The sequence below is a fragment of the Acinonyx jubatus genome, chromosome D1 (genome assembly GCF_027475565.1).
Source record: "Acinonyx jubatus isolate Ajub_Pintada_27869175 chromosome D1, VMU_Ajub_asm_v1.0, whole genome shotgun sequence".
NCBI lineage: Eukaryota > Metazoa > Chordata > Mammalia > Carnivora > Felidae > Acinonyx > Acinonyx jubatus.
This window is the reverse complement of record NC_069390.1, coordinates 101623554-101647129: the sequence shown is the minus strand read 5'-3', so window position 1 is coordinate 101647129 and position 23576 is coordinate 101623554. Positions and strand designations below refer to the sequence as shown.

Genomic DNA, 23576 nt, shown 5'->3' with positions numbered 1-23576 from the left:
AGGGAGGATGGTAGAGGGAGAAACAGAGGGAGGGAGAGCCTAATCCCTAACAATGTGACAGGAGAAAACTGGCTGAGGAATTTTACATTAAGGGACTACTTTCATTTACGTTTTACTTTAATCTAAGTAACACCTACCAATTACCAAATATTATTTTATACGTGTAAAATATGAAAAAAAAAAACACAAAAGAAAATACACAAAATTGTCTAAGGTCAAAAGGGTAAATTACCCGTTTATGCAAATTAAAGAGTCCACTGACTGCGGATAATTGTCGATGCCCTAAAAAGATTCTATCTTTTTTGTTTGTTTTATTATCTTGACTTTAAAACTAGGGCCGCTAGTAGCCTCACAGATGAAGTCAACATGTTCACAATAGAGTATAATCTCTGGACATAATGAAGCCCAATTACATGTGTCACAAAATTGTGTACTAAAATCTCAAGTAATAAAGTTAAGAAAAATCTACATAGGTTGGTATACTGTCTAATTTCAACAAAGGTAATTAATCTACACGGGCTTTTCCATGTATACAATGCTTTCGGGTGCACTACTTATTTGGGCCTCACAGCATTCCATGAGAGGGGCAGAGAGCAGGACCACTTGAAAGATGAGAACTAATGTCAGAAGATGAGTAACTTCTCCCAGGGAGCTCAGCAACTGTCGTGCTCTGTTCCACTCTGCCAAATTTCTCTCAAAAATGAGCGGCTTCCTAAATACAATGTAATACAAGATAGCCCCAGTACCTTCACAGTGTTGTGAATTTCAGAGGTCATTAGATTTCTAGCTGCCACGATCACATCCTGACATTTCTTGTTAGCAAAATGAGAATTGATGTTACGGGCATATTTCAGCAAATCAGTAGTATCTCCTTTTAAAAACCTCATCTCCTTTAGGGCATTTTCAAATTCTTCAGTGGACTGTATGACCTGAGAAAGACGGACATGGGGGAAAAAAGAATTATATACACACATTCCATTCCAATATTAAAATTTCAAATCCAATGTACAAAAAGTAACAAGGACAGGCTGGTCATTTTTTTTTTTTTCAACGTTTATTTATTTTTGGGACAGAGAGAGACAGAGCATGAATGGGGGAGGGGCAGAGAGAGAGGGAGACACAGAATCGGAAACAGCCTCCAGGCTCTGAGCCATCAGCCCAGAGCCTGACGCGGGGCTCAAACTCACGGACCGCGAGATCGTGACCTGGCTGAAGTCGGACGCTTAACCGACTGCACCACCCAGGCGCCCCCAGGCTGGTCATTTAAGTTTTAGAGCAGACCAGCACTTAGCAGGTATACATATATTATATATTTTTCCAGCCTTAAATTCACTAAGAATAGTACCTTCAATATAAATTTCTTACTCTACTTAGTAAAAGAGCAAAGATCTCTAAAACATATACATTTATTTTAGTGTTCATGGAAACACTAAAAAGAAGCAAAAAGGTACAGTGTCGCATAAGAGATACTAGAGCTGATACAAGTATAAAAGAACAATTGTTTTTCAAAAGTATCTCACTAAAGAAAATATACCTAAAAAGAAAACCTACTTCCCAGTCGAAAGGTAGAAAGCCCGGAGAGAAATGAAGTAACAGGAAAAGCTGCTTCCACCTCCTATTATAATTTCCTTAAAGATGTCTCTGAAGAGCAAAAGTCTCTAAGGAATTACAAAAGACACCGACAGGCACCTACAGTCTCTGAAAACCTTGTGTGACGTCTCTGTACTTACCTCTTCGTACTGCTGTAACTTGCTGCTATTAGTTGGGATAGAATAAACCAAACAGTTTTTAATGAGGCACTCAGACAAGTCTTCCCAGATCATGTCACCGAGCAGCTCAGCCAATATGATCTCAGATGGTTTTTCATTTTCTAGATCAGTATCAAGAGGTAAATCTGCATCATAAGAAAAAGTTTTAAACAAGAAGCCACTCACAGTCCAGATTATTCTCAAGTTCCCTCGTTTTCTAGAATTCTTTCATTTTAGGATGAGGGGGAAGAAAACAGCACAGATAATCCTACAGCCATCTCAACTGCCTACGCGGGACACAGCATGGCATACAATTATTACTTTACTTTCATTGCTCAACTGGACAGTCTGCACTGTATTACTGCCTGTACTCCACAACAGTAAAGTATTCAGCCATCTACATTATACAGTAACCATCTACTGCTAATCTACTGATCTGATTACATGACAAGCACTCAGAAGTTCTGCGTATCAAGTTGAAACTCATTTAGAATAAAATCCCAGGCCTTTAATAATGAATAAACATCCTCTGTCATCTCTGCCTAGGATCTGCGTGTTTGTCCTAAGTAAAATATCAGCAAATCCCTTACATTACAGCATACTATCTAGCCTAGCAAACAGAATACCTCAATACCTCTCTGAAGTGTATCGTGGGGGTTTTAATGGGGTTATATTTAAAATAAACTATTAATTAATTAAATACTAGTGAAGAATCAGGAACCAATGTAGAGAGAAGAGGAACCAGAAAAGAGACCAGCTATTTTTAACCTAGTTCTGATTCACCAAGGAAGACCTTAGGGGATAAGAACCTTAAAAGAAAGTGAGCATATTATCTTAGAGCCTTGAGAACATTACAATGTCTAAAGTCTAGGCCTGTACTGCCCAATATGATAGCCACCAGCCACACTTTGCTGCTGAGCACTTGAATGGTGGTGTGACTGAGGAAATAATTTTTTTTTTAATTGATTTCAATTTCAGCTTAAAAATGGAAGCAAGGGTGTGTCATTATAAAGGGGTCGCCCAGAGCAGCCTGTGGCAAGAGCAAAGTGCCGTATCTTGATTGTGGGGGTGGCTACGTGGATCCACACGTGATAAGACTGCACAGAACTATCCACACATACAAATGACTGCAGGTAAAACCAGTGAAATGTGAATCAGCTCTGTGAATCGGACCACAGTTAATTTGCTGGTTTTGATATCGTACTACAGGTATACAAGATGTTAACACCGGGGAAGATGGCAGAAGGGGACATGGGACCTCTGAACATTGTTTGAACAAAAAATTTTAAAGTTAAAAAAAAAAAGTGTAGTTTTCTATTAAACACAACTTCGTTGTTTTGCTAAGACTTCATTTCACTTGAACCATTGCGCCACGTCAGCTATTGTCACACTTGCTGTGTCTGTGGCGGGCACATGGATCCCCTCCAGCACCGCACACACACATGACCAATCCACTTGGTGTAAACAGATTCATTCCATTCCAATTATTTGTTGACTATGCACCAATGTAACACCGTAATGTTTATCTGAATATTTATGCATACAGCACAAGTTGCAATGATACCTATATAAATTGTAAAAGGCAATTAAGTCAAAATAACTATTTTAATTATGACATAATTATTTCTCTAAGTTTAAAGGAGATAACTATGGACAAGGTATACTACCGATGCAGGATTAAGTGAAGATGCAAAAGCCAATAGAATCATTGGGACAGTAAAGGGAAAACAGAGAGACTGGAGAAAATACGTCACAAATTTCACAATAAATGGTAACTGCAATTCACTAACACAAAGCAAAACAAACGAACCTGCTTTTTCTTGAAGATAATAAAACAGACAAGAGACATTTTCAGCAAATATCATAAATATTTCACCACACTATTAAAAAGTACTCTTTTCTTATTTTACTTAGTTTTTTATTAGGAAAGGGTACTGAACATATCATAATGTTTTCCATATCTAATGATATAATCCCTTTTAATATGCTGATATAATAAACTGGTTGATAGGTTTCTTATGCTAAACTACCTTTGCACTCCTAGAATAAACAATGTGTCCTTTTTAACAGTACTGTTGGCTTTAACTTACTATATTTTGTAAATGTTTGCATTTATAAGTCAAAAGTAAAATCATTTTATAGTGTTTTCTCTATGTGTAAACTATCACAAAATGTACATTTTCATATTACATTTATGCTGGCTTTTAAAAAATTAAGTAGGACATAATCATCTTTTTCTATTGACCAAAAGGGCTTGATTAACACAGGCATTATCTATAATTTGAAGAATCCACAGAATTTTTAGCCATAAACTTTCTGTGCCTGATGGTAGCCTTTTTAGTGGCAAATCTTTAACAATCTTTCAAATTTCTTCTATAGTTATTTGTATGTTCAGAGTTTCCGCTCCTTGGTAGAAATCTATAGTTGACATTTTCTAGAAAATCATCACATCAAAAGCAAAACTTGCTTATTATGACAAGCCCCAAACCACCAAGGTTTATAAAGAAAAAGCCAAATCTTCCCTCTCCATATCCATAAGCTTCTCTCTCCACGCCCAAGTGACCAACGTTAAGTTTGGTTTGCCTTCTTCCTCCCTTACATTCATACTACATATATTTATATATGAGTTGCCAAATACACACACATACATATGAATCATACACACACACACACACACACATCTGAATTGCCAAATGCACACACACACTTGAAATGGACTGAATTGTACAGAACTGTATACTCTCCCCGCTGATAATTCATATGTTGAAGCCTTAACCCCCAATGTGACTGGATTTGGAGATAGGGTCTGGCCTTAAAGAGGTTATTAAGGTTAAATGAGGTCATAAGGGAGGGGTCCTCATCCAGTATGACTAGTGGCCTTATAAGAAGAGGAAGAAACACCAGGATACACACTTACACAGGACAGACCGGTAAGAGGCTGTCTGCAAGGTAGGGAGACAGGGCTCAGGAGAAAACCAAATCTGCTAATACCTTGATCTTGGAACTTCTGGCCTCCAAAACTGGGAGAAAATTAATTTCTGTTGTTCAAGCCACACAGCCTGTGGCATTGTGTTAGCAAACTAACACAATCCTCACATAAGGGACTGCTTTCTTTTTTATAAATTGGGTTCATGCCAACAACAACAAAAAAGGATTCATGCCATAGATTTTACACTTAACTTTTTTATGAGTTCAAAGTAGACCATGGCCATCTCTTGTCAACATATCTAGGTCTCCTTCATTTCTTTTTCATGGCTACATAATGCACCATAGTATGGCTCAACCATTCCTCAAACGATGGGTGCACAGTCCAGTCTGCAAGTATATAATACTACTCACACACACAAAGATATAACCGATTGATATCACTTCCATAAAGAATTAAAAATTGAAATACAGGGGATGCATTTTTTGGATTTTACTATACATATACTATAATAGAGCTTCGTAATATTTTACAAAGTACTCCAAAAAGCAATGAAGGAGACTACTTTTCCACTTTCTTGTCAGAAGTGTTTTACACAGACCTTTTAATGTCAGCCCTACGGATGAAAGTTCTACCTTGGTGGTGTGATTTCCGTCCCCCCACTAGGGAGATTAAGCAACACATTTTTTTATGTTTATTATCAAATTGCACCTCTTCTTCCATGAATTGCCTATTCATATTTTTTGCCTATTTTTCTATTATTATGTTTTCTTTTTCTCTGGATAAAAGTCCTTATACTAACACCTTGTCTGCCAAACCTATTGCAAGGACGTTCCCCCAACCCACTACTGTCTTTTGACTTTGTTTATGGTATTGTTTACCACACAGAACTTAACATTTGTATGTAGTCAAATTCATCCATCCTTTCCTTTATGCATTCTGAGCGACCTCAGACTATTCACATCTCCTAAATTTTCTTCCAACGTTTTTATTGGTTTTGGTTTTTTTCATAAAGGGCTTTAATTCATCTGGAATTTACATCTGTGTGGAGTATGAACCAGGAATCTAACTTTGTTTTACTGCAAAGATAGCCAATTTTGCTAGCACCATTATTAAATGAACTATCTATGGTCCCACAAAACTGAAACGTGACTTTGATCAAACAGCAAGTTCTCATTTATTCTTGGCTCTACTTCTGGACTCTTTTTGATTCCACTGATTTCCTTGTACCAAGAACACAGTTTTAATTTTAAATTTCTCCCACTAATGTTTTTTAAATCTTTATTGGCAATCCTCCAAACTATTTTTGTTTTAATGTTTATTTCTTTTTGAGAAAGAGAGAGACAGAAAGAGTGTGCACAAGCAGGGGAGATACAGAGAGAGGGAGACAGAGGATCCGAAGCAGGCTCCATGCTGACAGGAGAGTACCTTGATGTGGGGCTCAAACTCACAAACCATGAGACGGTGACCTGAGCCAAAGTCAGATGCTTAACCGACTGAGCCACCCAGGCGCCCCCAAATCTATTCATTTTTTAATTTTTTTAAATGTTTATTTATTTTTGAGAAAGAGAGAGAGCATGAGCAGGGGAAGGGCAGAGAGAGAGGGGGAGACACAGAATCTGAAGCAGGTTCCAGGCTTTGAGCTGTTAGCACAGAGCCCAACGTGGGGCTCGAACTCAAACCATGAGATCTTGACCTGAGCTGAAGTCGGCCGCTTAATCGACTGCGCCACCCAGGCGCCCCCAAATCTATTTTTGATGTAAGCTTTAGAGTTTGTTGAGTTTGAAAACATATAATGGGTATTTGACTGGAAATGTATTAAATTTATACATTATTTGGAATGAACTGACAATTTTATGAGGCTATCTTCTAATCCAAGATAGCCTCCCTTTTATTCAGGTCTTATATCCTCGAAAATTTTATGGTTCTCTTCACATATGTCCTCTCCTTTCTTATTAAGCTTAACTTTAAAAATATTATAGATTTTGTTAGCATTATAAATTTCTTTATATTTAATTTACAAGTGATTATTACTAGTACAGAGAGAAATTATCAATTTTATATCTTCATACTAGTATCTATACAACTATTAAGTTTCATATTAATTATTAAAGTTTTAGTAGTCTTTTGGTTTCCTAGGTATGAGATTATATCATTTATATGTAAAGATAATTTCTTCTAATATACATACTTATTTTATTTTCCCTTCTTTGCATTAGCTACAACCCCTAAAACAATACCAAAGAATATTAATGATAACGTGCATTCCTGACTTACAACTGATTTTAATGGAAATAAAGTTTTTAATCCTTTAATAGAATGCTTGTTGTTAGCTTTTTAGAAGCAATTAGCTTTAAAACCAATCATTACTTTAAAAAAATTCAATACAATAAACCATACCATAATTATGCAAAGTGATCTACTACATAGCTATATAATTTACTTTGTAATTTCCCTATTCTTCAAGATTTCATTACTTTCCAGTATTTCAGTATTATAAGTAACATTATAATAACCTTATACACAAATATATGGTAATATATACACAAATAGTTTCATATATTTAAAATTATTTCTGCTTCTATTAAGAGGATCATGTAGCTCTTATCCTTTCTTTTATTTACTTAAATATTTTTTTTAACATTTATTCATTTTTGAGAGACAGAGAGAGACATAGCATGAGTGGGGAAGGGGCAGAGAGAGAGGGAGACACAGAATCCGAAGCAGGCTTCAGGCTCTGAGCTGTTAGCACAGAGGCCGACGTGGGGCTCAAACTCACAAACTGCGAGATCATGACCTGAGCCGAAGTCGGTCGCTTAACCGACTGAGCCACCCAGGCGCCCCTTTTTTCTTTTATTAATGTGATGTATCACACTGATTGATTTGAGGATATTGAACCATCCCTATAGCCCTGAAATAAATCCCACTTGATCATGGTGAATAATTCTTTTAAGGTATTGTTGGATTTGATCTGCTAGTATCTTGTTGAGAATTTTTGCATCCATGTTGGTCAGGGAAATTGGTCTATAATTCTCCTTTTTAGTGGGGTCTTTGGTTTTGAAGGTAATGCTGGCCTCACAAAATGAGTTTGGAAGTTTTCCTTCCATTTCTATTTTTTGGAACAGCTTCAAAAGAATAGGTATTAACTCTTCTTAAATTTTTTTTTTAATGTTTTTATTTATTTTTGAGACAGGGAGAGACAGAGCATGAACAGGGGAGGGTCAGAGAGAGGGAGACAAAGAATCTGAAACAGGCTCCAGGCTCTGAGCTGTCAGCACAGAGCCCGACGCGGGGCTCGAATTCACGGACCGAGAGATCATGACCTGAGCTGAAGTCGGCCGCCCAACCGACTGAGCCACCCAGGCACCCCAGATATTAACTGTTCTTTAAATGTTTGGCAGAATCCCCCCTGGGAAGCCATCTGACCCTGGATTCTTGTTTGTATTGATTCAATTTCTTTACTAGTTATGGGTCTGTTCAAATTTTCTATTTCTTCCTGTTTCAGCTTTGGTAATTTATATATTTCTAGGAATTTATCCATTTCTTCTGGATTGCCTGATTTGTTGGCACATAATTACTCATAATATTCTCTTATTATGGTTTGTGTTTCTGTGGTGTTGACTGTGATCTGTCCTCTTTTATTCATGACTTTATTTATTTGGGTCCTTTTTCTTTTTGATAAACGGAACAGAACAGAGAACCCCAGAAATGGACCCACAAAAGTATAGCCAACTAATCTTTGACAAAGCAGGAAAGAATATCCAATGGAAAAAAGACAGTCTCTTCAGCAAATGGTGCTGGGAAAACTGGACAGCAACACGCAGAAGAATGTACCTGGACCACTTTCTTACAGCATACACAAAAATCAACTCAAAATGGATGAAAAGACCTAAATACAAGATAGGAAACCATTGAAATCCTAGAGAAGAAAACAAGCAACAACTCTCTGAAATCAGCTGAGCAACATCTTACTAGACACGTCACCAGAGGCAAGGGAAACAAAAGCAAAATTGAACTACTGGGACCTCATCAAAATAAAAAGCTTCTGCACAGCAAAGAAAACAATCAACAAAACTAAAAGGCAACCGATGGAATGGGAGAAGATATTTGCAAATGACCTATCAGATAAAGGGTTAGTATCTAAAATCTATAAGGAACTTATCAAACTCAACACCCAAAAAACGAATAATCCAGTGAAAAAAGGGGCAGAAGACATGAATGGATACTTCTCCAAAGAAGAGATCCAGATGCCTAACAGACACATGAAAAGATGCTCAACATCACTCATCATCAGGGAAATACAAACCAAAACCATGATGAGGTACCACCTCACATCTGTCAGAATGGCTAAAATTAATAACTCAGGAAACAAAGATGTTGGCAAGGATGCATAGAAAGGGGAACCCTCTTGCACTGTTGGTGGGAATGCAAACTGGTGTTGCCACCCTGGAAAACAGTATGGAGGTTCCTCAAAAAGTTAAAAATAGAACTACCCTAAGATCCAGCAATTGCACTGCTGGGTATTTACCCAAAGGATACAAAAATACAGATTTGAAGGGATACCTACACCCTGATGTTTATAGGAGCATTATCAGCAACAGTCAAACTATGGAGAGAACCCAGATTTCCACCCATTGATAAATAAAGAAGATGTGGTGTGTGTGTGTATGTATGTGTATATATGTATGTATGTATATATGTATGTGTGTGTACATATATACATACACGTGTACATGTATACATGTATATATGTATATATATACACATACACACACAATGGAATATGTGCACACACATACACATACACAATGGAATATCACTCAGAATATTCAAAAAGAATGAAATCTTGCCATCTGCAACAATGTGGATGGAGCTAGAGTGTATTATGCTAAGTGAAATAAGTCAGTCAGAGAAAGATAAATATCATATGATTTCACTCATATGTGGAATTTAAGAAACAAAACAGATGAACATATGGTAGGGGGTGGGAAGAGAGGGAAAACAAACCATAAAAGACTAGTAAAAATAGAGAACAATCTGAGGGCTGATGGATAGAGTCGGGTGGGGGATGGGCTAGATGGGTGATGGGTACTAAGGAGGACACTTGTGATGAGCACTAGGTGTTATATGTAAGGGATGAATCAGTGAATTCTACTCCTGAAACTAATATTGCACTGTATGCTCACTAGAATTTAAATAAAATTAATTTCTTAAAAATTAAGAAATAAAAACAAAAAGCCTATCTTCATAGAAGCATGGAACTGAGAATGAGAGCATGAGTACTGGCAAACTACTCTGAAGTGTTTCACACTATACCTATAATACTTTGTTCTGTTTTGAATACCATACTTTGAATAAGACTATAGAAGAAATGGAATACATTCACAGAAGAGCAATAAAAATAGGAACTTAAAACTATGTGATTCAAAAAACCTAAGGATGTCTATATTGGTGGTAAGATACAGGGGAAATAACAGCTACTGTAAAGAACTTAGAAGTCCATCATGTGTAACAGGAGTTAGACATGTTATATGTAATTCCACACAGTAGAAATGGCATCCATGAAGCAGACATTACAGAGCAATGTATTTTGAACAAATTTTTTGAACGACTACCTTAAAGATTTAATCTGCAAAATGGAGGCTTTGCCAGTAGTATTTACCATAGACATAGAAGATATGATTTTTAAAAAACAAACAAAAACTCCATAAAACTCAAGAGTTGCCCAGAGACAGAACAGAATGCATCAAGAGGAAGTGACCTCGCTCTCACTACCAGTGCTCAGACTGGCTATGTGATCCATGGATGGGAGTGTGAGAGAGGAGACTCAAGCATCAAAGATCTCTGGTTCTTCCCAATCCTTTGATACTTAGTTTACAACTTTGTTTATTGCTATGTATTATCTCCCTAAGTGAAGGAACAAAAGAACTACCTTGGATTTCTGCAGTTTATACAAGTCTTAAGACTTTTCTTCTCTGCTACTGTTAAAACTAGAACCAATTCCTTCCTTGCTTTACACAGAAATTATTTTACATTAATAAACTAAAGGACTGCCAGGAAGGCATTCAAACAACACCAGCATTTTTTTTTATTTTGTCCACATCAAGATTGTTTGATTTGACTATTAAGCCAGACAACTGAAAACAGCATAAAGAAGTCAAATAACTAAAAAGCAACAGTATTAATACACCAGAAGAACATGTTATTTTTCACAGTATTACAACTAAAAATAATTATTCAGAGCAATACAGAAAATGGCTATCTCGATCGTGAATATATAAAGATCTACCCAACTGGTTGAGATGGAATGTACTTTATTTCTTAAATTTAGTTTGTTTCTACCAGATGAATGGGATCTTCCCAATGAAATATGTAAAGCAGTACTTGGTTCATCTCTGCTTCGCCCATAATTAAAGCAAGAGTCCCAATATGTGATGCTACAAGTCTAGTGAGAGAAGCATATCCCAGAATTTAAGTAACTATTACAAGTACAGAATCTGGGGTACCCTTGGTGACCCTACTTTCCATATGGGGAGGAAAATGATCGTAAAGCAGAGCAGGAAACAAGAAGGTAATGACTTTACTCCTATGGCATAATTTACTCACCTCCAATCCTCTATACATTCAACTTGGGGGCATGTTTATCTACCTTAAAATACTATTTACTTTTAAAAATAATATTGACCTTTTCCCATACGTAAAAATATGAGAGCACTACCTTGGGGACACATACCTAGAAGGTGTTTCTGGAGCACTTCCAGTACTAGCCTGATCTTTGCAAAAACTTCAGAAGGTGATGGATGTTCCAAGTCAGTCATCACAGATTCAAAACGAATACTAATGATGTTAGGCTGGCTTTCTACCACAGCATAAAGGGATGGGCAAGATGCCAGAGGCCTAAGGATATACTTCAGCAGCATCTGACCTGAAAAATTTTATGAACGTTCATCAGAAATCACTGGAAGAAACCTTTAAAAAGCAAGCATGCCACACCACCCAAAAAAAAAAAAAAAAAAACTTTGAACCTAACAATAAAAATACATATAATGTGACATCACACACCACTCATTATGCATGGCAGGTTTTACCACTGAAGTTTCCCAGACTGTCTACAGGTCTTTATTTAAATTATTCAAAACAGTCCAGTAAAATAAATAGCAGTAGCTAGTTTAAAACAAGGAAAAAAGGAAAGACAAGAAAGGATCCAACCCCTTAATAAAAAGGGTTATATTTATGAGAATTCCATTTGATAAATCATGAGGCCAAACCCTACATCTATCATCAATATTATCTAGAGAACAGACTTCTCTAGACTTCTTCTCTAGACTTCCTTAAACACTGAACCTTCTAAGATTTCATGTAAATGAAACAAAGTAGTATGTTTTACCAAATGATTTAAGCTTCATTTGTAGCTCCCCAAGAACAGAAAATGCCAAGAGCACCGAACTGATTGGTGGCCCAGGGGTCTTCTCTTCTTTCTGAGATTGTTCAATGCATAAATGAAGTTCTGTTTGTAGGCAAGATTCCAAGTTGCTGGTATCTAAGAGAAAGGGGAAAAACATCAGCTATCTCAGCAATACAATACATTCCCACTTCTGTTCCTCAGAGCTCATTCACTACTGAGATTCCTCAATATGTGGTTTTACTATAATACACTTCTAATGTAACCAAATTTTATTTAATTTTTTTAATGTTTATTTTTGAGAGAGAGAGAGAGACAGAGCATGAGCAGGGGAGGGGCAGAGAGAGAGGAGACACAGAATCCAAAGCAGGCTCCAGGCTCCATGCTGTCAGCAAAGAGCCTGATGTGGGGCTGGAACTCATGAACCGTGAGATCATGACCTGAGCCGACTTTGGACGCTTAACCGACTGAGCCACCCAGGCGCCCCTGTGACCAAATTTTAATTATGATATACATGTCCTTGGCATCACTTTAAAACAGAAAATGACTGTTTTTGGGATATTCAAAGAATCAAACTAAGTGCAAAAGCAACATGATGTGCCTAATAAATGCTTATTAAATATGAATGGAGTGAAGGTAAGGAATGAAAAGTGAGGTCCTGGTCTCAAGATATCTTCTTTAATGTTCTTTCTTACCGAGTATAGAGAACAGCCTAACAAGTTTAACAAGAAGTTTGTATTATAACAAAGTATTAACACGCCTGCTATCTTCTCTTAATTTTACATTCTGCTCGGAAATAGAATCCAAAATTTTCTAGATTACTTCCTTCAAAATATGAAATATTTTGTTTGTATAAAATACATATGTGTATGTTTGTGTGTATGTCTATGTACACACATACATATACAGTGAATTTGGAGGCCCCACGTGGACATGGGCCAGGGGATGGGAGAGACTGTGACCTTTCCCCTGAAACAAACTAAAATTTTCAAGATTCAATACTAGAAAAACATACTAGGGGTAATGGCATGTCGCTTACATCTACTCTCCGAGGTTTTACTTTGTGTAAACAAGACTTCCAAGAAGGCTCACACCTACAAGTGAGCGGAGAGACTGAGAGCCAAACAACATAAGTCAAAGCCAGGGCCAAGTAATCCTATTTCTTCATCTTATAAAGCATCCCCTATAGCATGATTTTGCCACTATTTTTTCCCCAAGGACAGAAAAAAATTAAGCCAGACCCCTGTCCCACTGACCCCCTGTCTTCTTTCCTCACCAAGAGAGAAAATGGTAGAACAGCCTTTCAAAGCTTTCTAGTCAAGGTAAACTGTTGGGAGTAGGGCTGCTGGGAATGGGTGTACCTACAATGCAGTGGAAACTTGGTGTGGTTTTTAAATTTTTTTTTTTTCAACTTTTTTTATTTATTTTTGGGACAGAGAGAGACAGAGCATGAACGGGGGAGGGGCAGAGAGAGAAGGAGACACAGAATGGGAAACAGGCTCCAGGCTCTGAGCCATCAGCCCAGAGCCTGACGCGGGGCCCGAACCCACGGACCGCGAGATCGTGACCTGGCTGAAGTCGGACGCTTAACCGACTGCGCCACCCAGGCGCCCCTCGGTGTGGTTTTAAACCGCTGGGACCTCCTCTACCACACCATCATCACGTGAATCCCACCCACCCAATCATCCTCCTCTTCTGTGCTCCTTCCTCATAATGGGGACAGAGAGAAGGATGTAAGGGAAGTAAAATGAGGACACTTCAGGAATCCAGAGGAGTGAGTCCTAACCAGCATTCTGCTTGATATGAGAATTCAGTGCAGACTCGAATAATGATAAATGAAACCTCCTCATCCACCAAAATAAAATATTTAGAATATATTCAGAGGCCAAACTGGTTCAGGCAGATTAAGCAAAGCAGTCCACCTGAGGTCAGCAGCACCTTTTGATGGCGGGAACTTCCATACAATCAGCTTCTGCCACTCTTCTCCAAGGTGATAGAGTATGTTCTGTTTCTGTATTGTGAGCTCCATGCTGAGAGATTTCAACATTTTTAAATCAAAGCATTTTCTGGATTTTAGTAACTTCAAGCATTTCTGTGCCTGGCAGTGAAATGGAATCATCGTTAGACATTCCATCTGGACTCAGGGCAATTAGAATCTATTTGTATAATGATAAGGAACACACAGAACACAAAATTTACTGAAAACAAGAAGAGTACTAATTGCTTATACTGTGGAGAAAGAGTTTAATACCTCTTCCAGACACCAAGCAGCAGTAACATACTTCTTCTCTGTTAACGCGCAGTTATATTCTTCAATAGCAGAAGAAAACTGAAAAGATAAGCATGGTTATTAGGTATTTCATTTTATACATCCTATTATTTCAAGTCTGTCTGCTTTTGTTTTTAAAATATGAAAAAAAAAACCCTTAGAACCAGGGGATACACATTTAAAAATGAGACCAACTGAAAACAAATAATTTTCTCGCCCCTGAAACACTGAAGTTTGAGTTGAGTTTTACTGACCTCTTGCAGCTGTTTAAGCAAATTCAGAACTACCGAGTCTCTTTCCAACTGTTGCTTCAAATCTGTAAATTCAGCAGTTGACACATGAAGATCCCGGCGGACCTAATCCACATCAAAGAAAAGTACTTTCAGGCTATACGGTATCTAAGAAACAAGACGTTTGTAGCTAATTCATAAGCTTTCGTAGGCGAACATAATTCACGTTGAAATTTAAATGCCGGTTAAGAGCAGAATAAAAAAAAACACAGAATGTATGAGGAAGAGATCTTAAGCATCCACTTAGTCCAAACCATTACCCTCTGCAGCAATACCTATTCCCGGCAACATAATACGCTCAGGTCACCATCTATCCTTAAGTTAAGCAGTATTTTTCATCAGAGAGCTCATCTACCTGGATGACTAGAGCAGTATCCCCGTTGCCAAGTGACAACTCATTCCACAGCTGATAGCTCTATTAGAAGGACTTTATGTTAAATCAGAATCCACCTCCCATCCTGTCCTGCCTTTTCAGGGACTTTGCGCTATTATTTCCTCTCTTCTGTACCTTTACCTCTTCCTAATTCATTCTTCATTTATAAAATATACACTGATTGAATACCCACTAGAGCAAGGCTCCTTCCTTCAGGTTTAAACATGCTGAAATCTCCCCCCTCTTTGAGAAAAAATTTCCTCTACCTCAGCAGCCACGTATATTTCTCAGTAGCTACCTTATCTGTCTCCTCCCTCTCATAAAACCAACCTTCTTTCAAAAGTGAGCCATACTCACAGTCTAGTTTCTCACCTATCGTTCATTCTGTAACTCGCTGAGATCTGGTTTCCATCAAAACTATTGCAAGATAGTGTCCAAAACACCAATCAACTCCTTGTGGCTAAATCCAAAGCATACGTCATCAGTGTTTAACTATCTATCAGTACAGTTAACTCCTTTCTCTTAATTCCCTGAAATTATTCTCCACTGACTTTCCTCCTAGTTCTCTGGCCATTCATTTTCTTTGGGTCACTTCATTTGCCCTCTGACTACTTCACACATATTGATATTCCTTTCTCCCTGGCCCTCTTCCTACTCTGAACCAGTGGTTCTCAAAAAATAATCTTTTTTTTATTTTTATTTTTTTTGCCCCACTCCCATTCGAGGACATTTGACAATATTTGGAGACGTTTTGGGTCGTAACAAATGAAGGAATTCTACTGGCATCTAGTGAGTAGAGGCAGGGGATACTGCTAAATACTCCACAATGCACAGAATAGCCCACCACAACAAACAACTATCCAGCTCCAAATATCAACTGGGCTGAGGTTGAGAAACCGTGCTCTATACACTCTCTCTGGGCAATCTCATCCATTCCCATGGCTTCAATTTCTAAGGACTACTATCTCAAGTCCATATCATTTTCCTAACCTTCAAACATGTATATGGACGGGTGACATGCAAATCCATTTTCCCATTCTCTCACAGTAGGAGCACGTGGCTACCCAATGAGACTATACGTTCTAGCTTCTCTCAGTGGAGTGTGACCATGTGTCTAAGATCTCACTACTGAAATCGAAGCAGAAGTGATGTGCACCATTTCCAAGTCTGAGTCAGGAAAACACATGAGCCTCCTCCGTGCCCTCTCTTTGCTCTTAACCTCTGAACAAAATGCTCAACCGGCCCAATGCTCTGAGTAATGCACTATCCATCTGCCATCCAAGGAGTCTCATGTCTTCTAACAGCATCCATGAAATCGTGGCAGGCTAACTAGCTAACTTGTGTGTAGATTAAAATCTGAGACCCCCTCAAAGTTCTTGACTGTATAGGATCAGCCTGCTAGCCTAAACTACTGCAATTAAAGAGCCATTTGAGCAATTGCATTTCAAGGTCTGTCTCTCTCTTTTCGTTTCTTTTCGAAGTCTAGCCTTTGTTTTAATACACTCCAACTGTGCAGCTCCGCTGGGATATCCCAAAGGCTCCCCACAAAAACCCACTCCTTCTCTAGACCCTCTACTGCAGTGAATGGCACATCAATGACCTGGTTCTTCACTATCCTTGACCCCTCCGTCTTCCACTCCCCACCTAATGTCCCAAAGATCCTACCTGTTAAACATCACTAGGATTCATCCTCATCCTCTCCTCTATTCTCACTGCCACTGACTTCAGAGCTGGCCACTGTCCTTTCTTCCCTGATTAGTTTAACTGCCTCCTTATGCTTTAACTGCCTTCTCATTTCTCGGTCTGGTTTTCCTCAAGTCCTTTCTTCAAATTGCCAGCAGAATGGGATTTCTAAAATTCAAATCCAATGTCACTACTCTGCTTAAAAGCCATGGAGGCATGGCTTCCACAGGGCCATCAAGATAATTTCCATACCGCTTAACCTGATATACAAGGTCCCTGCTTACCTTTCTAGTCTCATCTTGTGTCCCTTTCCACCACTCTCTAGACAGGAGTCACGTGGAATTGCCACAGCTCTCCAAAAGCAACATCTCTCATTACATCTATGCTTCTGCAATGCTATCTCCTACGTCCATCTGAAACACTCCTTCCTCTTTGTCTAACTACCAAGCACTTCAGGTTTTGGTCTGATACTATTTCCTACAAGAAGCCAAGCTGAGCTGTATTTTCCCTCTCTGACTGAATTATTTCTACTTAATGTGTATCATACTACTTTAGTCATCTACATTAAGTATGAGATTCACATTGTGAAATAAAAAATTGTCTTGTTCAGCAGCTACCACAGTATTTCACACCTAGCAGATGGCTCAATAAATATACCAAATGGCTAAATAAATCTCTATTAATATCTACCTGTTCAACCTAATTCCGCTTCTCCAGCCATAAATTTGAATCTTACTAAGGCTAAATGCCCTTAGTTTCTTTCACTGTTCCAATGATACAATGTTTAGGCATGGACCTTCTCATTCAGACCAGGCACCTTTCAAAATATAACAACCAGAAATGAATAAATTTCACCAACCATAATCTGGCCAGCAAAAGGTACAGACAGTCCATGACCCTCTTGTTCCAGACACTGTATGTCTAATAGTACAATCTAAGACTACACCACTGACTCGCTGATCAAACAATCAACTAATTATAAATACACTTTGAAAATATGATTTGAACTGTGACAGAGTTGTAAAGTAACAGATTTATGTTTATTAAAACCTCTAATCATCATGGCCGATGAATTGGCGATCGATTTTCCAGGTAACCAGCGGTTTCCCCATTTGTGAATAAAATTTTCTACAGAACTTTTGAAAACCGCTTCTGCTCATTTTCCTTCTTTAGTAATTATCACATAGAGAAAAGACTTGAGTATCTTTCCTTGAGGACCCTGAAAATGCTTCACCAACTTGATTTGGGGTATCAATGAGCCCTGCCCAAGAATTTGGCAATAGATGTAGAAGGCCTCGAAGAGTACACCTGTTTAAACCTCTAGGGTCAGCTTTCCTTCCCTCAAATGACTATGTTTCCTAAAAGTAAAATACAGGGAAAAAATTCTGGTGAAATAACATAGGTGAAAAAATGTTTTTAAAATTATAAAGTGGCTATTTTTGTTTGCAGACTGGCTGACTTCTTTTTGTGATGGCAGCACTCCGGCAAACGTGATAAGCATTTCTAAACCCACCAGACCATCCAGAAGAAACACAGCAAGCACTGGCCCCACACAGTGATACAGTACAAGATGGGCAAGGATTCTCCCTGCATCCAGAGAGTGGCTTTATGACAGGAAGCACAGTGCTTGTAATTGGCAAATCAAGCCTGGGTAGCTCAGTCGGATGACCATCAGACTCTTGATTTCATCTCAGGTCACAATTGTGACCTGAGTGAGGGTCATTGCACTATGTGGGTCATGGGACTGAGCCCCATGTTGGGCTCCACGCTGAGTGTGGAGCCTGCTTGGGATTCTCTTTCTCCCTCTCCTTCTGCCCCTCTCCCCCGCCCACGCGTGTGTGCATTCTCTCTCTAAAATAAAAAAAACTTTTTTTTAATTAAAAAAAAGAGAGACAGAAACATTTTAAACTAAGAGGAGACAAGAGAAAAGGCCAAATGACCCAGTTCTAAGCTTTATCTGTTTTTATTTTATTCTGAAGACAATAAAATTCTGAGATTATTTTTTTAATTTGTAAAGTGCTATTCGAATGCAAGACATTATTATTATAGCTTTAAATTTTTACTATGAAAATCATTTAAATTATAGTTTTGGACAATATTTCTATTTTAAAATTGGCAGTTACCCTAAAATTATTTAATGCCACTTCCATTTACCAATAAGAAAAGTGAGATCTTGAAAACTTACACACAGAACTGAATTGTCTTAGGAATCAGGAAGCTGAACTACCAGCCTACAAACCTAACCAATATAACAAACCATTCTTACCTCACTCTCTATCCTAGATTTCAGCAAGTCAATGTCCTCAGATAGCTTATCCACTTGGGTAACCAGGTCCTGTGCACTTTGCATGCTAGGCAGGAATTCACTATACTTCTTGCTGATCATGGTGCACACCTCACCCTATAAAATAAGACAGAAGAATTACAGTGAGATGAGTCGAGAACTCTATTAAAAATATACAGCTCATCTTCCATAAGGAATCCTCCATGTTGGAGCCTTCTTGCCAGTTACCCACACTTTTCCTCCCAGCCAATGGGTTTCTTTGAAAAACACATTTCTCTTCACAGAGCTAGAACAAATAATCCTAAAATTTGTATGGAAACAGAAAAGACCCCAAACAGCCAAAACGATCTTGAAAAAGAAAACCAAAGTAGGAGGCATCACAATCCCAGACTTCAAGCTATACTACAAAGCTGTAATCATCAAGACAGTATGGTACTGGCACAAGAACAGACACTCAGATCAGTAGAACAGAATAGAGAACCCAGAAATGGACCCACAAACATACGGCAACTAATCTTTGACAAAGCAGGAAAGAATATCCAGTGGAATAAAGATAGTCTCTTCAGCAAGTCGTGCTGGGAAAACTGGACAGTGACAGGCAGAAGAATGAACCTGGACCACTTTCTTACACTATACACAAAAATAAACTCAGAATGGATGAAAGATCTCAATGTAAGATAGGAAGCCATCAAAATCCTCAAGGAGAAAGCAGGCAAAAACCTCTTTGATCTTGGCTGCAGCAACTTCTTACTCAACACATCTCTGGAGGCAAGGGTAACAAAAGCAAAAATGAACTATTGGGACCTCATCAAAATAAAATGCTTCTGTACAGCGAAAGAAACAGTCAGCAAAACTAAAAGGCAACCGACAGAATGGGAGAAGATATTTGCAAACAACATATCAGATAAAGGGTTAGTATCCAAAATCTATAAAGAACTTATCAAACTCAACACCCAAAAAACAAATCATCCAATGAAGAAATGGACAAAAGACACGAATAGACACTTCTCCAAAGAAGACATCCAGATGGCCAACTGACACATGAAAACATGCTCGACATCACTCATCATCAGGGAAATACAAACCAAAACCACACTGAGATACCACCTTACACCTGTCAGAATGGCTAACATGAACAACTCAGGCAACAACAGATGTTGGTGAGGATGTGGAGAAAGAGGATCTCTTTTGCATTGTTGGTGGGAATGCAAGCTGGTGCAGCCACTCTGGAAAACAGTATGGAGGTTCCTCAAAAAACTAAAAATAGAACTACCTTATGACCCAGCAATTGCACTACTAGGCATTTATCCAAGGGATACAAGTGTGCTGTTTCGAAGGGACACAGGCACCCCCATGTTTATAGCAGCACTATCCACAATAGCCAAAGTATGGAAAGAGCCCAAATGTCCATTGATGGAGGAGTGGATAAAGAAGATGTGGTATATACATACAATGGAGTATTACGCGGCAATCAAAAAGAATGAAATCTTGCCATTTGCAACTATGTATATGAAACTGGAAGGTATTATGCTAAGTGAAATTAGTCAGAGAAAGACAAAAACCATATGACTTCACTCATATGAGGACTTTAAGAGACAAAACAGATGAACATAAGGGAAGGGAAACAAAAATAAAAACAGGGAGAGGAACAAAAGAGAAGAGACTCATAAATATGGAGAACAAACTGAGGGTTACGGGACGGGTTGTGGGAGGGCGGATGGGCTAAATGGGTAAGGGGCACTAAGGAATCTACTCCTGAAATCATTGTTGCACTAGATGCTAACTAATTTGGATGTAAATTTTTAAAAATAAAAAATTAAATTAAAAAAAAGAAAAAAAAGAAAAAATCACATTTCTCTCACCCTTAAGGATCCTATAACATTATAAGATGCAAGAAGACAAAAATCACCCAATTCCGCCAGTGCCCAAAAGCTGTACAAATGCTAAAAAAGAAAAGGGGGAGCCAGTTTTCATGTTGAACTAGATTAGCTCAGACTATAGCCAGCAATTTTAATCATACAGCCAACAGAAAAGCAAATAGACAAATTAAATTCACAATCTGTATACTTCAATTTATGAATTTCTATCTTCTTGCTTATAAAACTTTAAGGCCTGATCTTAGAAGTCTAACTTAATTTGAGTTTCATCAATAAACAAATTACTGAATACTTTGCACTGAATGCTTTGGAAGATACCAGGGTAAATTATGCCTGCTTACAAATAACTTATTTTTAAATAGGAAAAATACTATACACTTATGTAACCAGAATACAAAAATGTAATTAAGGAACAAAGTTAATGTCCTCCAGAAACACAAATGAGAAAGAGGTCACTTCTGCTGAAGCAAAATGGGGATATTTTTCATGCAGAAAATTGCATTTGAGATGGAACATAAAAAATGGGTAGAATACTACAAGCAAAGATGGAGAAATGACAACGTAAACAAAATTGGAAACCAAGAAAAATACTGGGTCTGCTTGGAGCACAGAAAGTAATTGTCAGTTGGCTGAGGATTCAAGTTGGTAAAGGAAACCTGGTGAAAGGAGAGTTAGATCCAGAACGGTAGGAGCCTTGAGTGCCGTGCTAAGGTAGCTTAATAGTCTTTCCACCATATAAAAAGTGGTGAAAAACGCTACAGCCCTGTAAAAGAAGAGATGCCAGTAACCTGAAACTTACTGATTTCAGGAAACTATTTTCATAACATCAAGGGTTGTTAGGAAGACCTACTTCTTGTGCCTTTGTGATAAGGTGCCAAACTTGCCCCCTTAAATTCAGACTTCATGCGGGTGCACATAATTTTAAATGAATCCAACAGAGATGTGGGTGAATACTGGCAAGGTAAGGACAGCAATACCAAGTGAAAACTGTGGATGGCTGCGTGCTTTTTGTGTGTCTATCAAATCTCAAGACAGCAGGGTCCACTAACGTGCTCTTTACAAGTTTTGTAACACTCAGGACAGCCTCAAAGCACTTGGGGGTGAAGAACAGAGTTTAATAAACATGTTGACAGATTTGAACAACAAAAATTTCAGAGAGGAGAAAGGTACCATTCTCCCAAAGCTATTTTATTCATCAACAAATCGTACAAAAAGGAATGGGTGGAGGAAATGCCCTAGGGAGTCCTGCCTGCATTTCTCTCTCTCACAAGCTCCCTCCCTAGACACCTCGGGGCTTGCAGTCCCACTTCTCCTGCTGGTCTCCTCAGTCTTCCTCCAAACCCCCCGACCCCACCCCAACCCTCCCCAACCTAACCCCACTCCCCAGCCACCGTCTCCTCCCCTTCAAGCCTCCCCCCCTCCCTAGTCCCCAACCCCTGTCCGGGCTCGCCTCCGAGCCCTCCCCTCAATCCAAATACTTCCAGCCTTCCCACTTCGCATTCTTCTCACTCAGCGTCCCCACCTGACTCTGCTCACACCCACTCTGTCTGCCCTCAGCCCCCATTCCTTTCCCGGTCCCTCCACAAACAGAGCCGGGTTCCTTTTCAGTCGGTCCCCGGGTGCCGGGCCTTCCTTCACCTTAATCTCCTCCACCCGCCGGGTCAGGCGGCTGATCCGAGTGCCCAGATCCTCCTTCTCCAGCCTCCCCGAGTGTGCCAGAACCTCCGTCACGAACGAAGCCATCGCCACGACTGGAACCAACGCTGACGGGGGTCACTCTCCCGTGGCCAGCGCGGCAGTCCCAGTCCCGCCGCCGGCGGCGTTGGCGCGCGGCCTGCCGGGAAACTGAGTCTCGCGAGGCTCAGACCGCCGCGGGGAAGGCGAGGCCGCACTACAACTCCCAGCAGGCACCGCGACTGTCCTAGCGTGGAACTTCCACGGTGTCCCGTAGCTGGCAAACCAGGGGAGACGCGTTTCCCTCCCTAGCTATTTTCAAACAGCTTGTCTCTTCCCGCCTGTTTTTCGCTAGACGAAATGAAGGGTTTTTACTTAAAAATCAGTCCTAAATGAACCTTTCTCAACTTCAAAACGCTTACCTGTGACACTTATCGAGCTGGAATACCGGACGAACCCATCTTGATCTTTTTTCGTTGAATATTCACTTTCAAGGGCTGCAGCGGCCATCAGAGTCTATGTGAGTAGTGCCCTCTGGAGTTGTGCAAACGAAGTGGCGTCACCTGATAACTAAAAGTCTGACTAAATTGCACTATATATGTATATATATTTTTTATGTATTTATTTTTGACAGAAAGCGTGCGAACAGGGGGAGGGCCAGAGAGAGAGGGAGACAGAATCCGAAGCAGCCCCCAGGCTCTGAACACAGAGCCCGTCGAGGGGCTCGAACCCATGAACGTGAGATCATGACCTGAGTGGAAGTTAGAGGCTTAACTGACTGAGCCACCAGGCATCCCTAAATAGCACTCTTTTTATGTTGCACAGTTTACAATGCAATCTATGTACATATATTACATCATATAGATCTTTGTTCATATATTACATATATACTATGTCATGTAGCAAATATGTGTTACATCTATAATAATACATTACGTATTTATATTGTTTGTATTATTTATATTACCTAAGTATAAATAACATTAGTACTGTGTGGACTAGAACAAGATACTTAACACTTTTTTTTTCTTTAAAGTGTATTTATTTTGA

At 39.0% G+C, this 23576-nt stretch overlaps 1 protein-coding gene across 2 annotated transcripts; it reads right to left on the bottom strand.

The window, feature by feature from the left end:
• Positions 1 to 752: 752 nt before the first annotated feature.
• ZW10 (zw10 kinetochore protein) lies at positions 753 to 22699 on the bottom strand. Of its 2 annotated transcripts, XM_053204095.1 has the most exons (9): positions 22491 to 22698; positions 18958 to 19092; positions 14600 to 14701; positions 14328 to 14405; positions 14015 to 14174; positions 12062 to 12214; positions 11408 to 11599; positions 1731 to 1755; positions 753 to 929 (listed from the first exon to the last, which is right to left on the bottom strand). In XM_053204095.1, exons 1-9 carry the CDS (start codon positions 22593 to 22595, stop codon positions 893 to 895), a joined length of 987 nt encoding a protein of 328 aa, XP_053060070.1. In that variant the 5' UTR covers positions 22596 to 22698; the 3' UTR covers positions 753 to 892. The 2 variants fall into 2 exon arrangements, with proteins under 2 accessions (XP_053060070.1, XP_026892346.1); XM_027036545.1 differs by lacking the exons at positions 753 to 929; positions 1731 to 1755 and adding an exon at positions 1901 to 5063 and having other exon boundaries at positions 22491 to 22699.
• Between the last annotated feature and the right edge of the window lie 877 nt (positions 22700 to 23576).

Bases quoted from the DNA above. Each gene is read 5' to 3' on its own strand.
- ZW10 (XM_027036545.1), bottom strand. From the start codon at position 22,595: ATGGCTTCGTTCGTGACGGAGGTTCTGGCACACTCGGGGAGGCTGGAG. The intron at 12,215-14,014 runs GTGCTGCTGACC...CCTTTCTCTTAG, and splicing joins GAAGTTCCCGCCATCAAAAG to ATACCAGCAACTTGGAATCT. The intron at 5,064-11,407 runs GTATGTGTCCCC...ATATACTTGCAG, and splicing joins GCTCCAGAAACACCTTCTAG to ACTGGACTGTGCACCCATCG.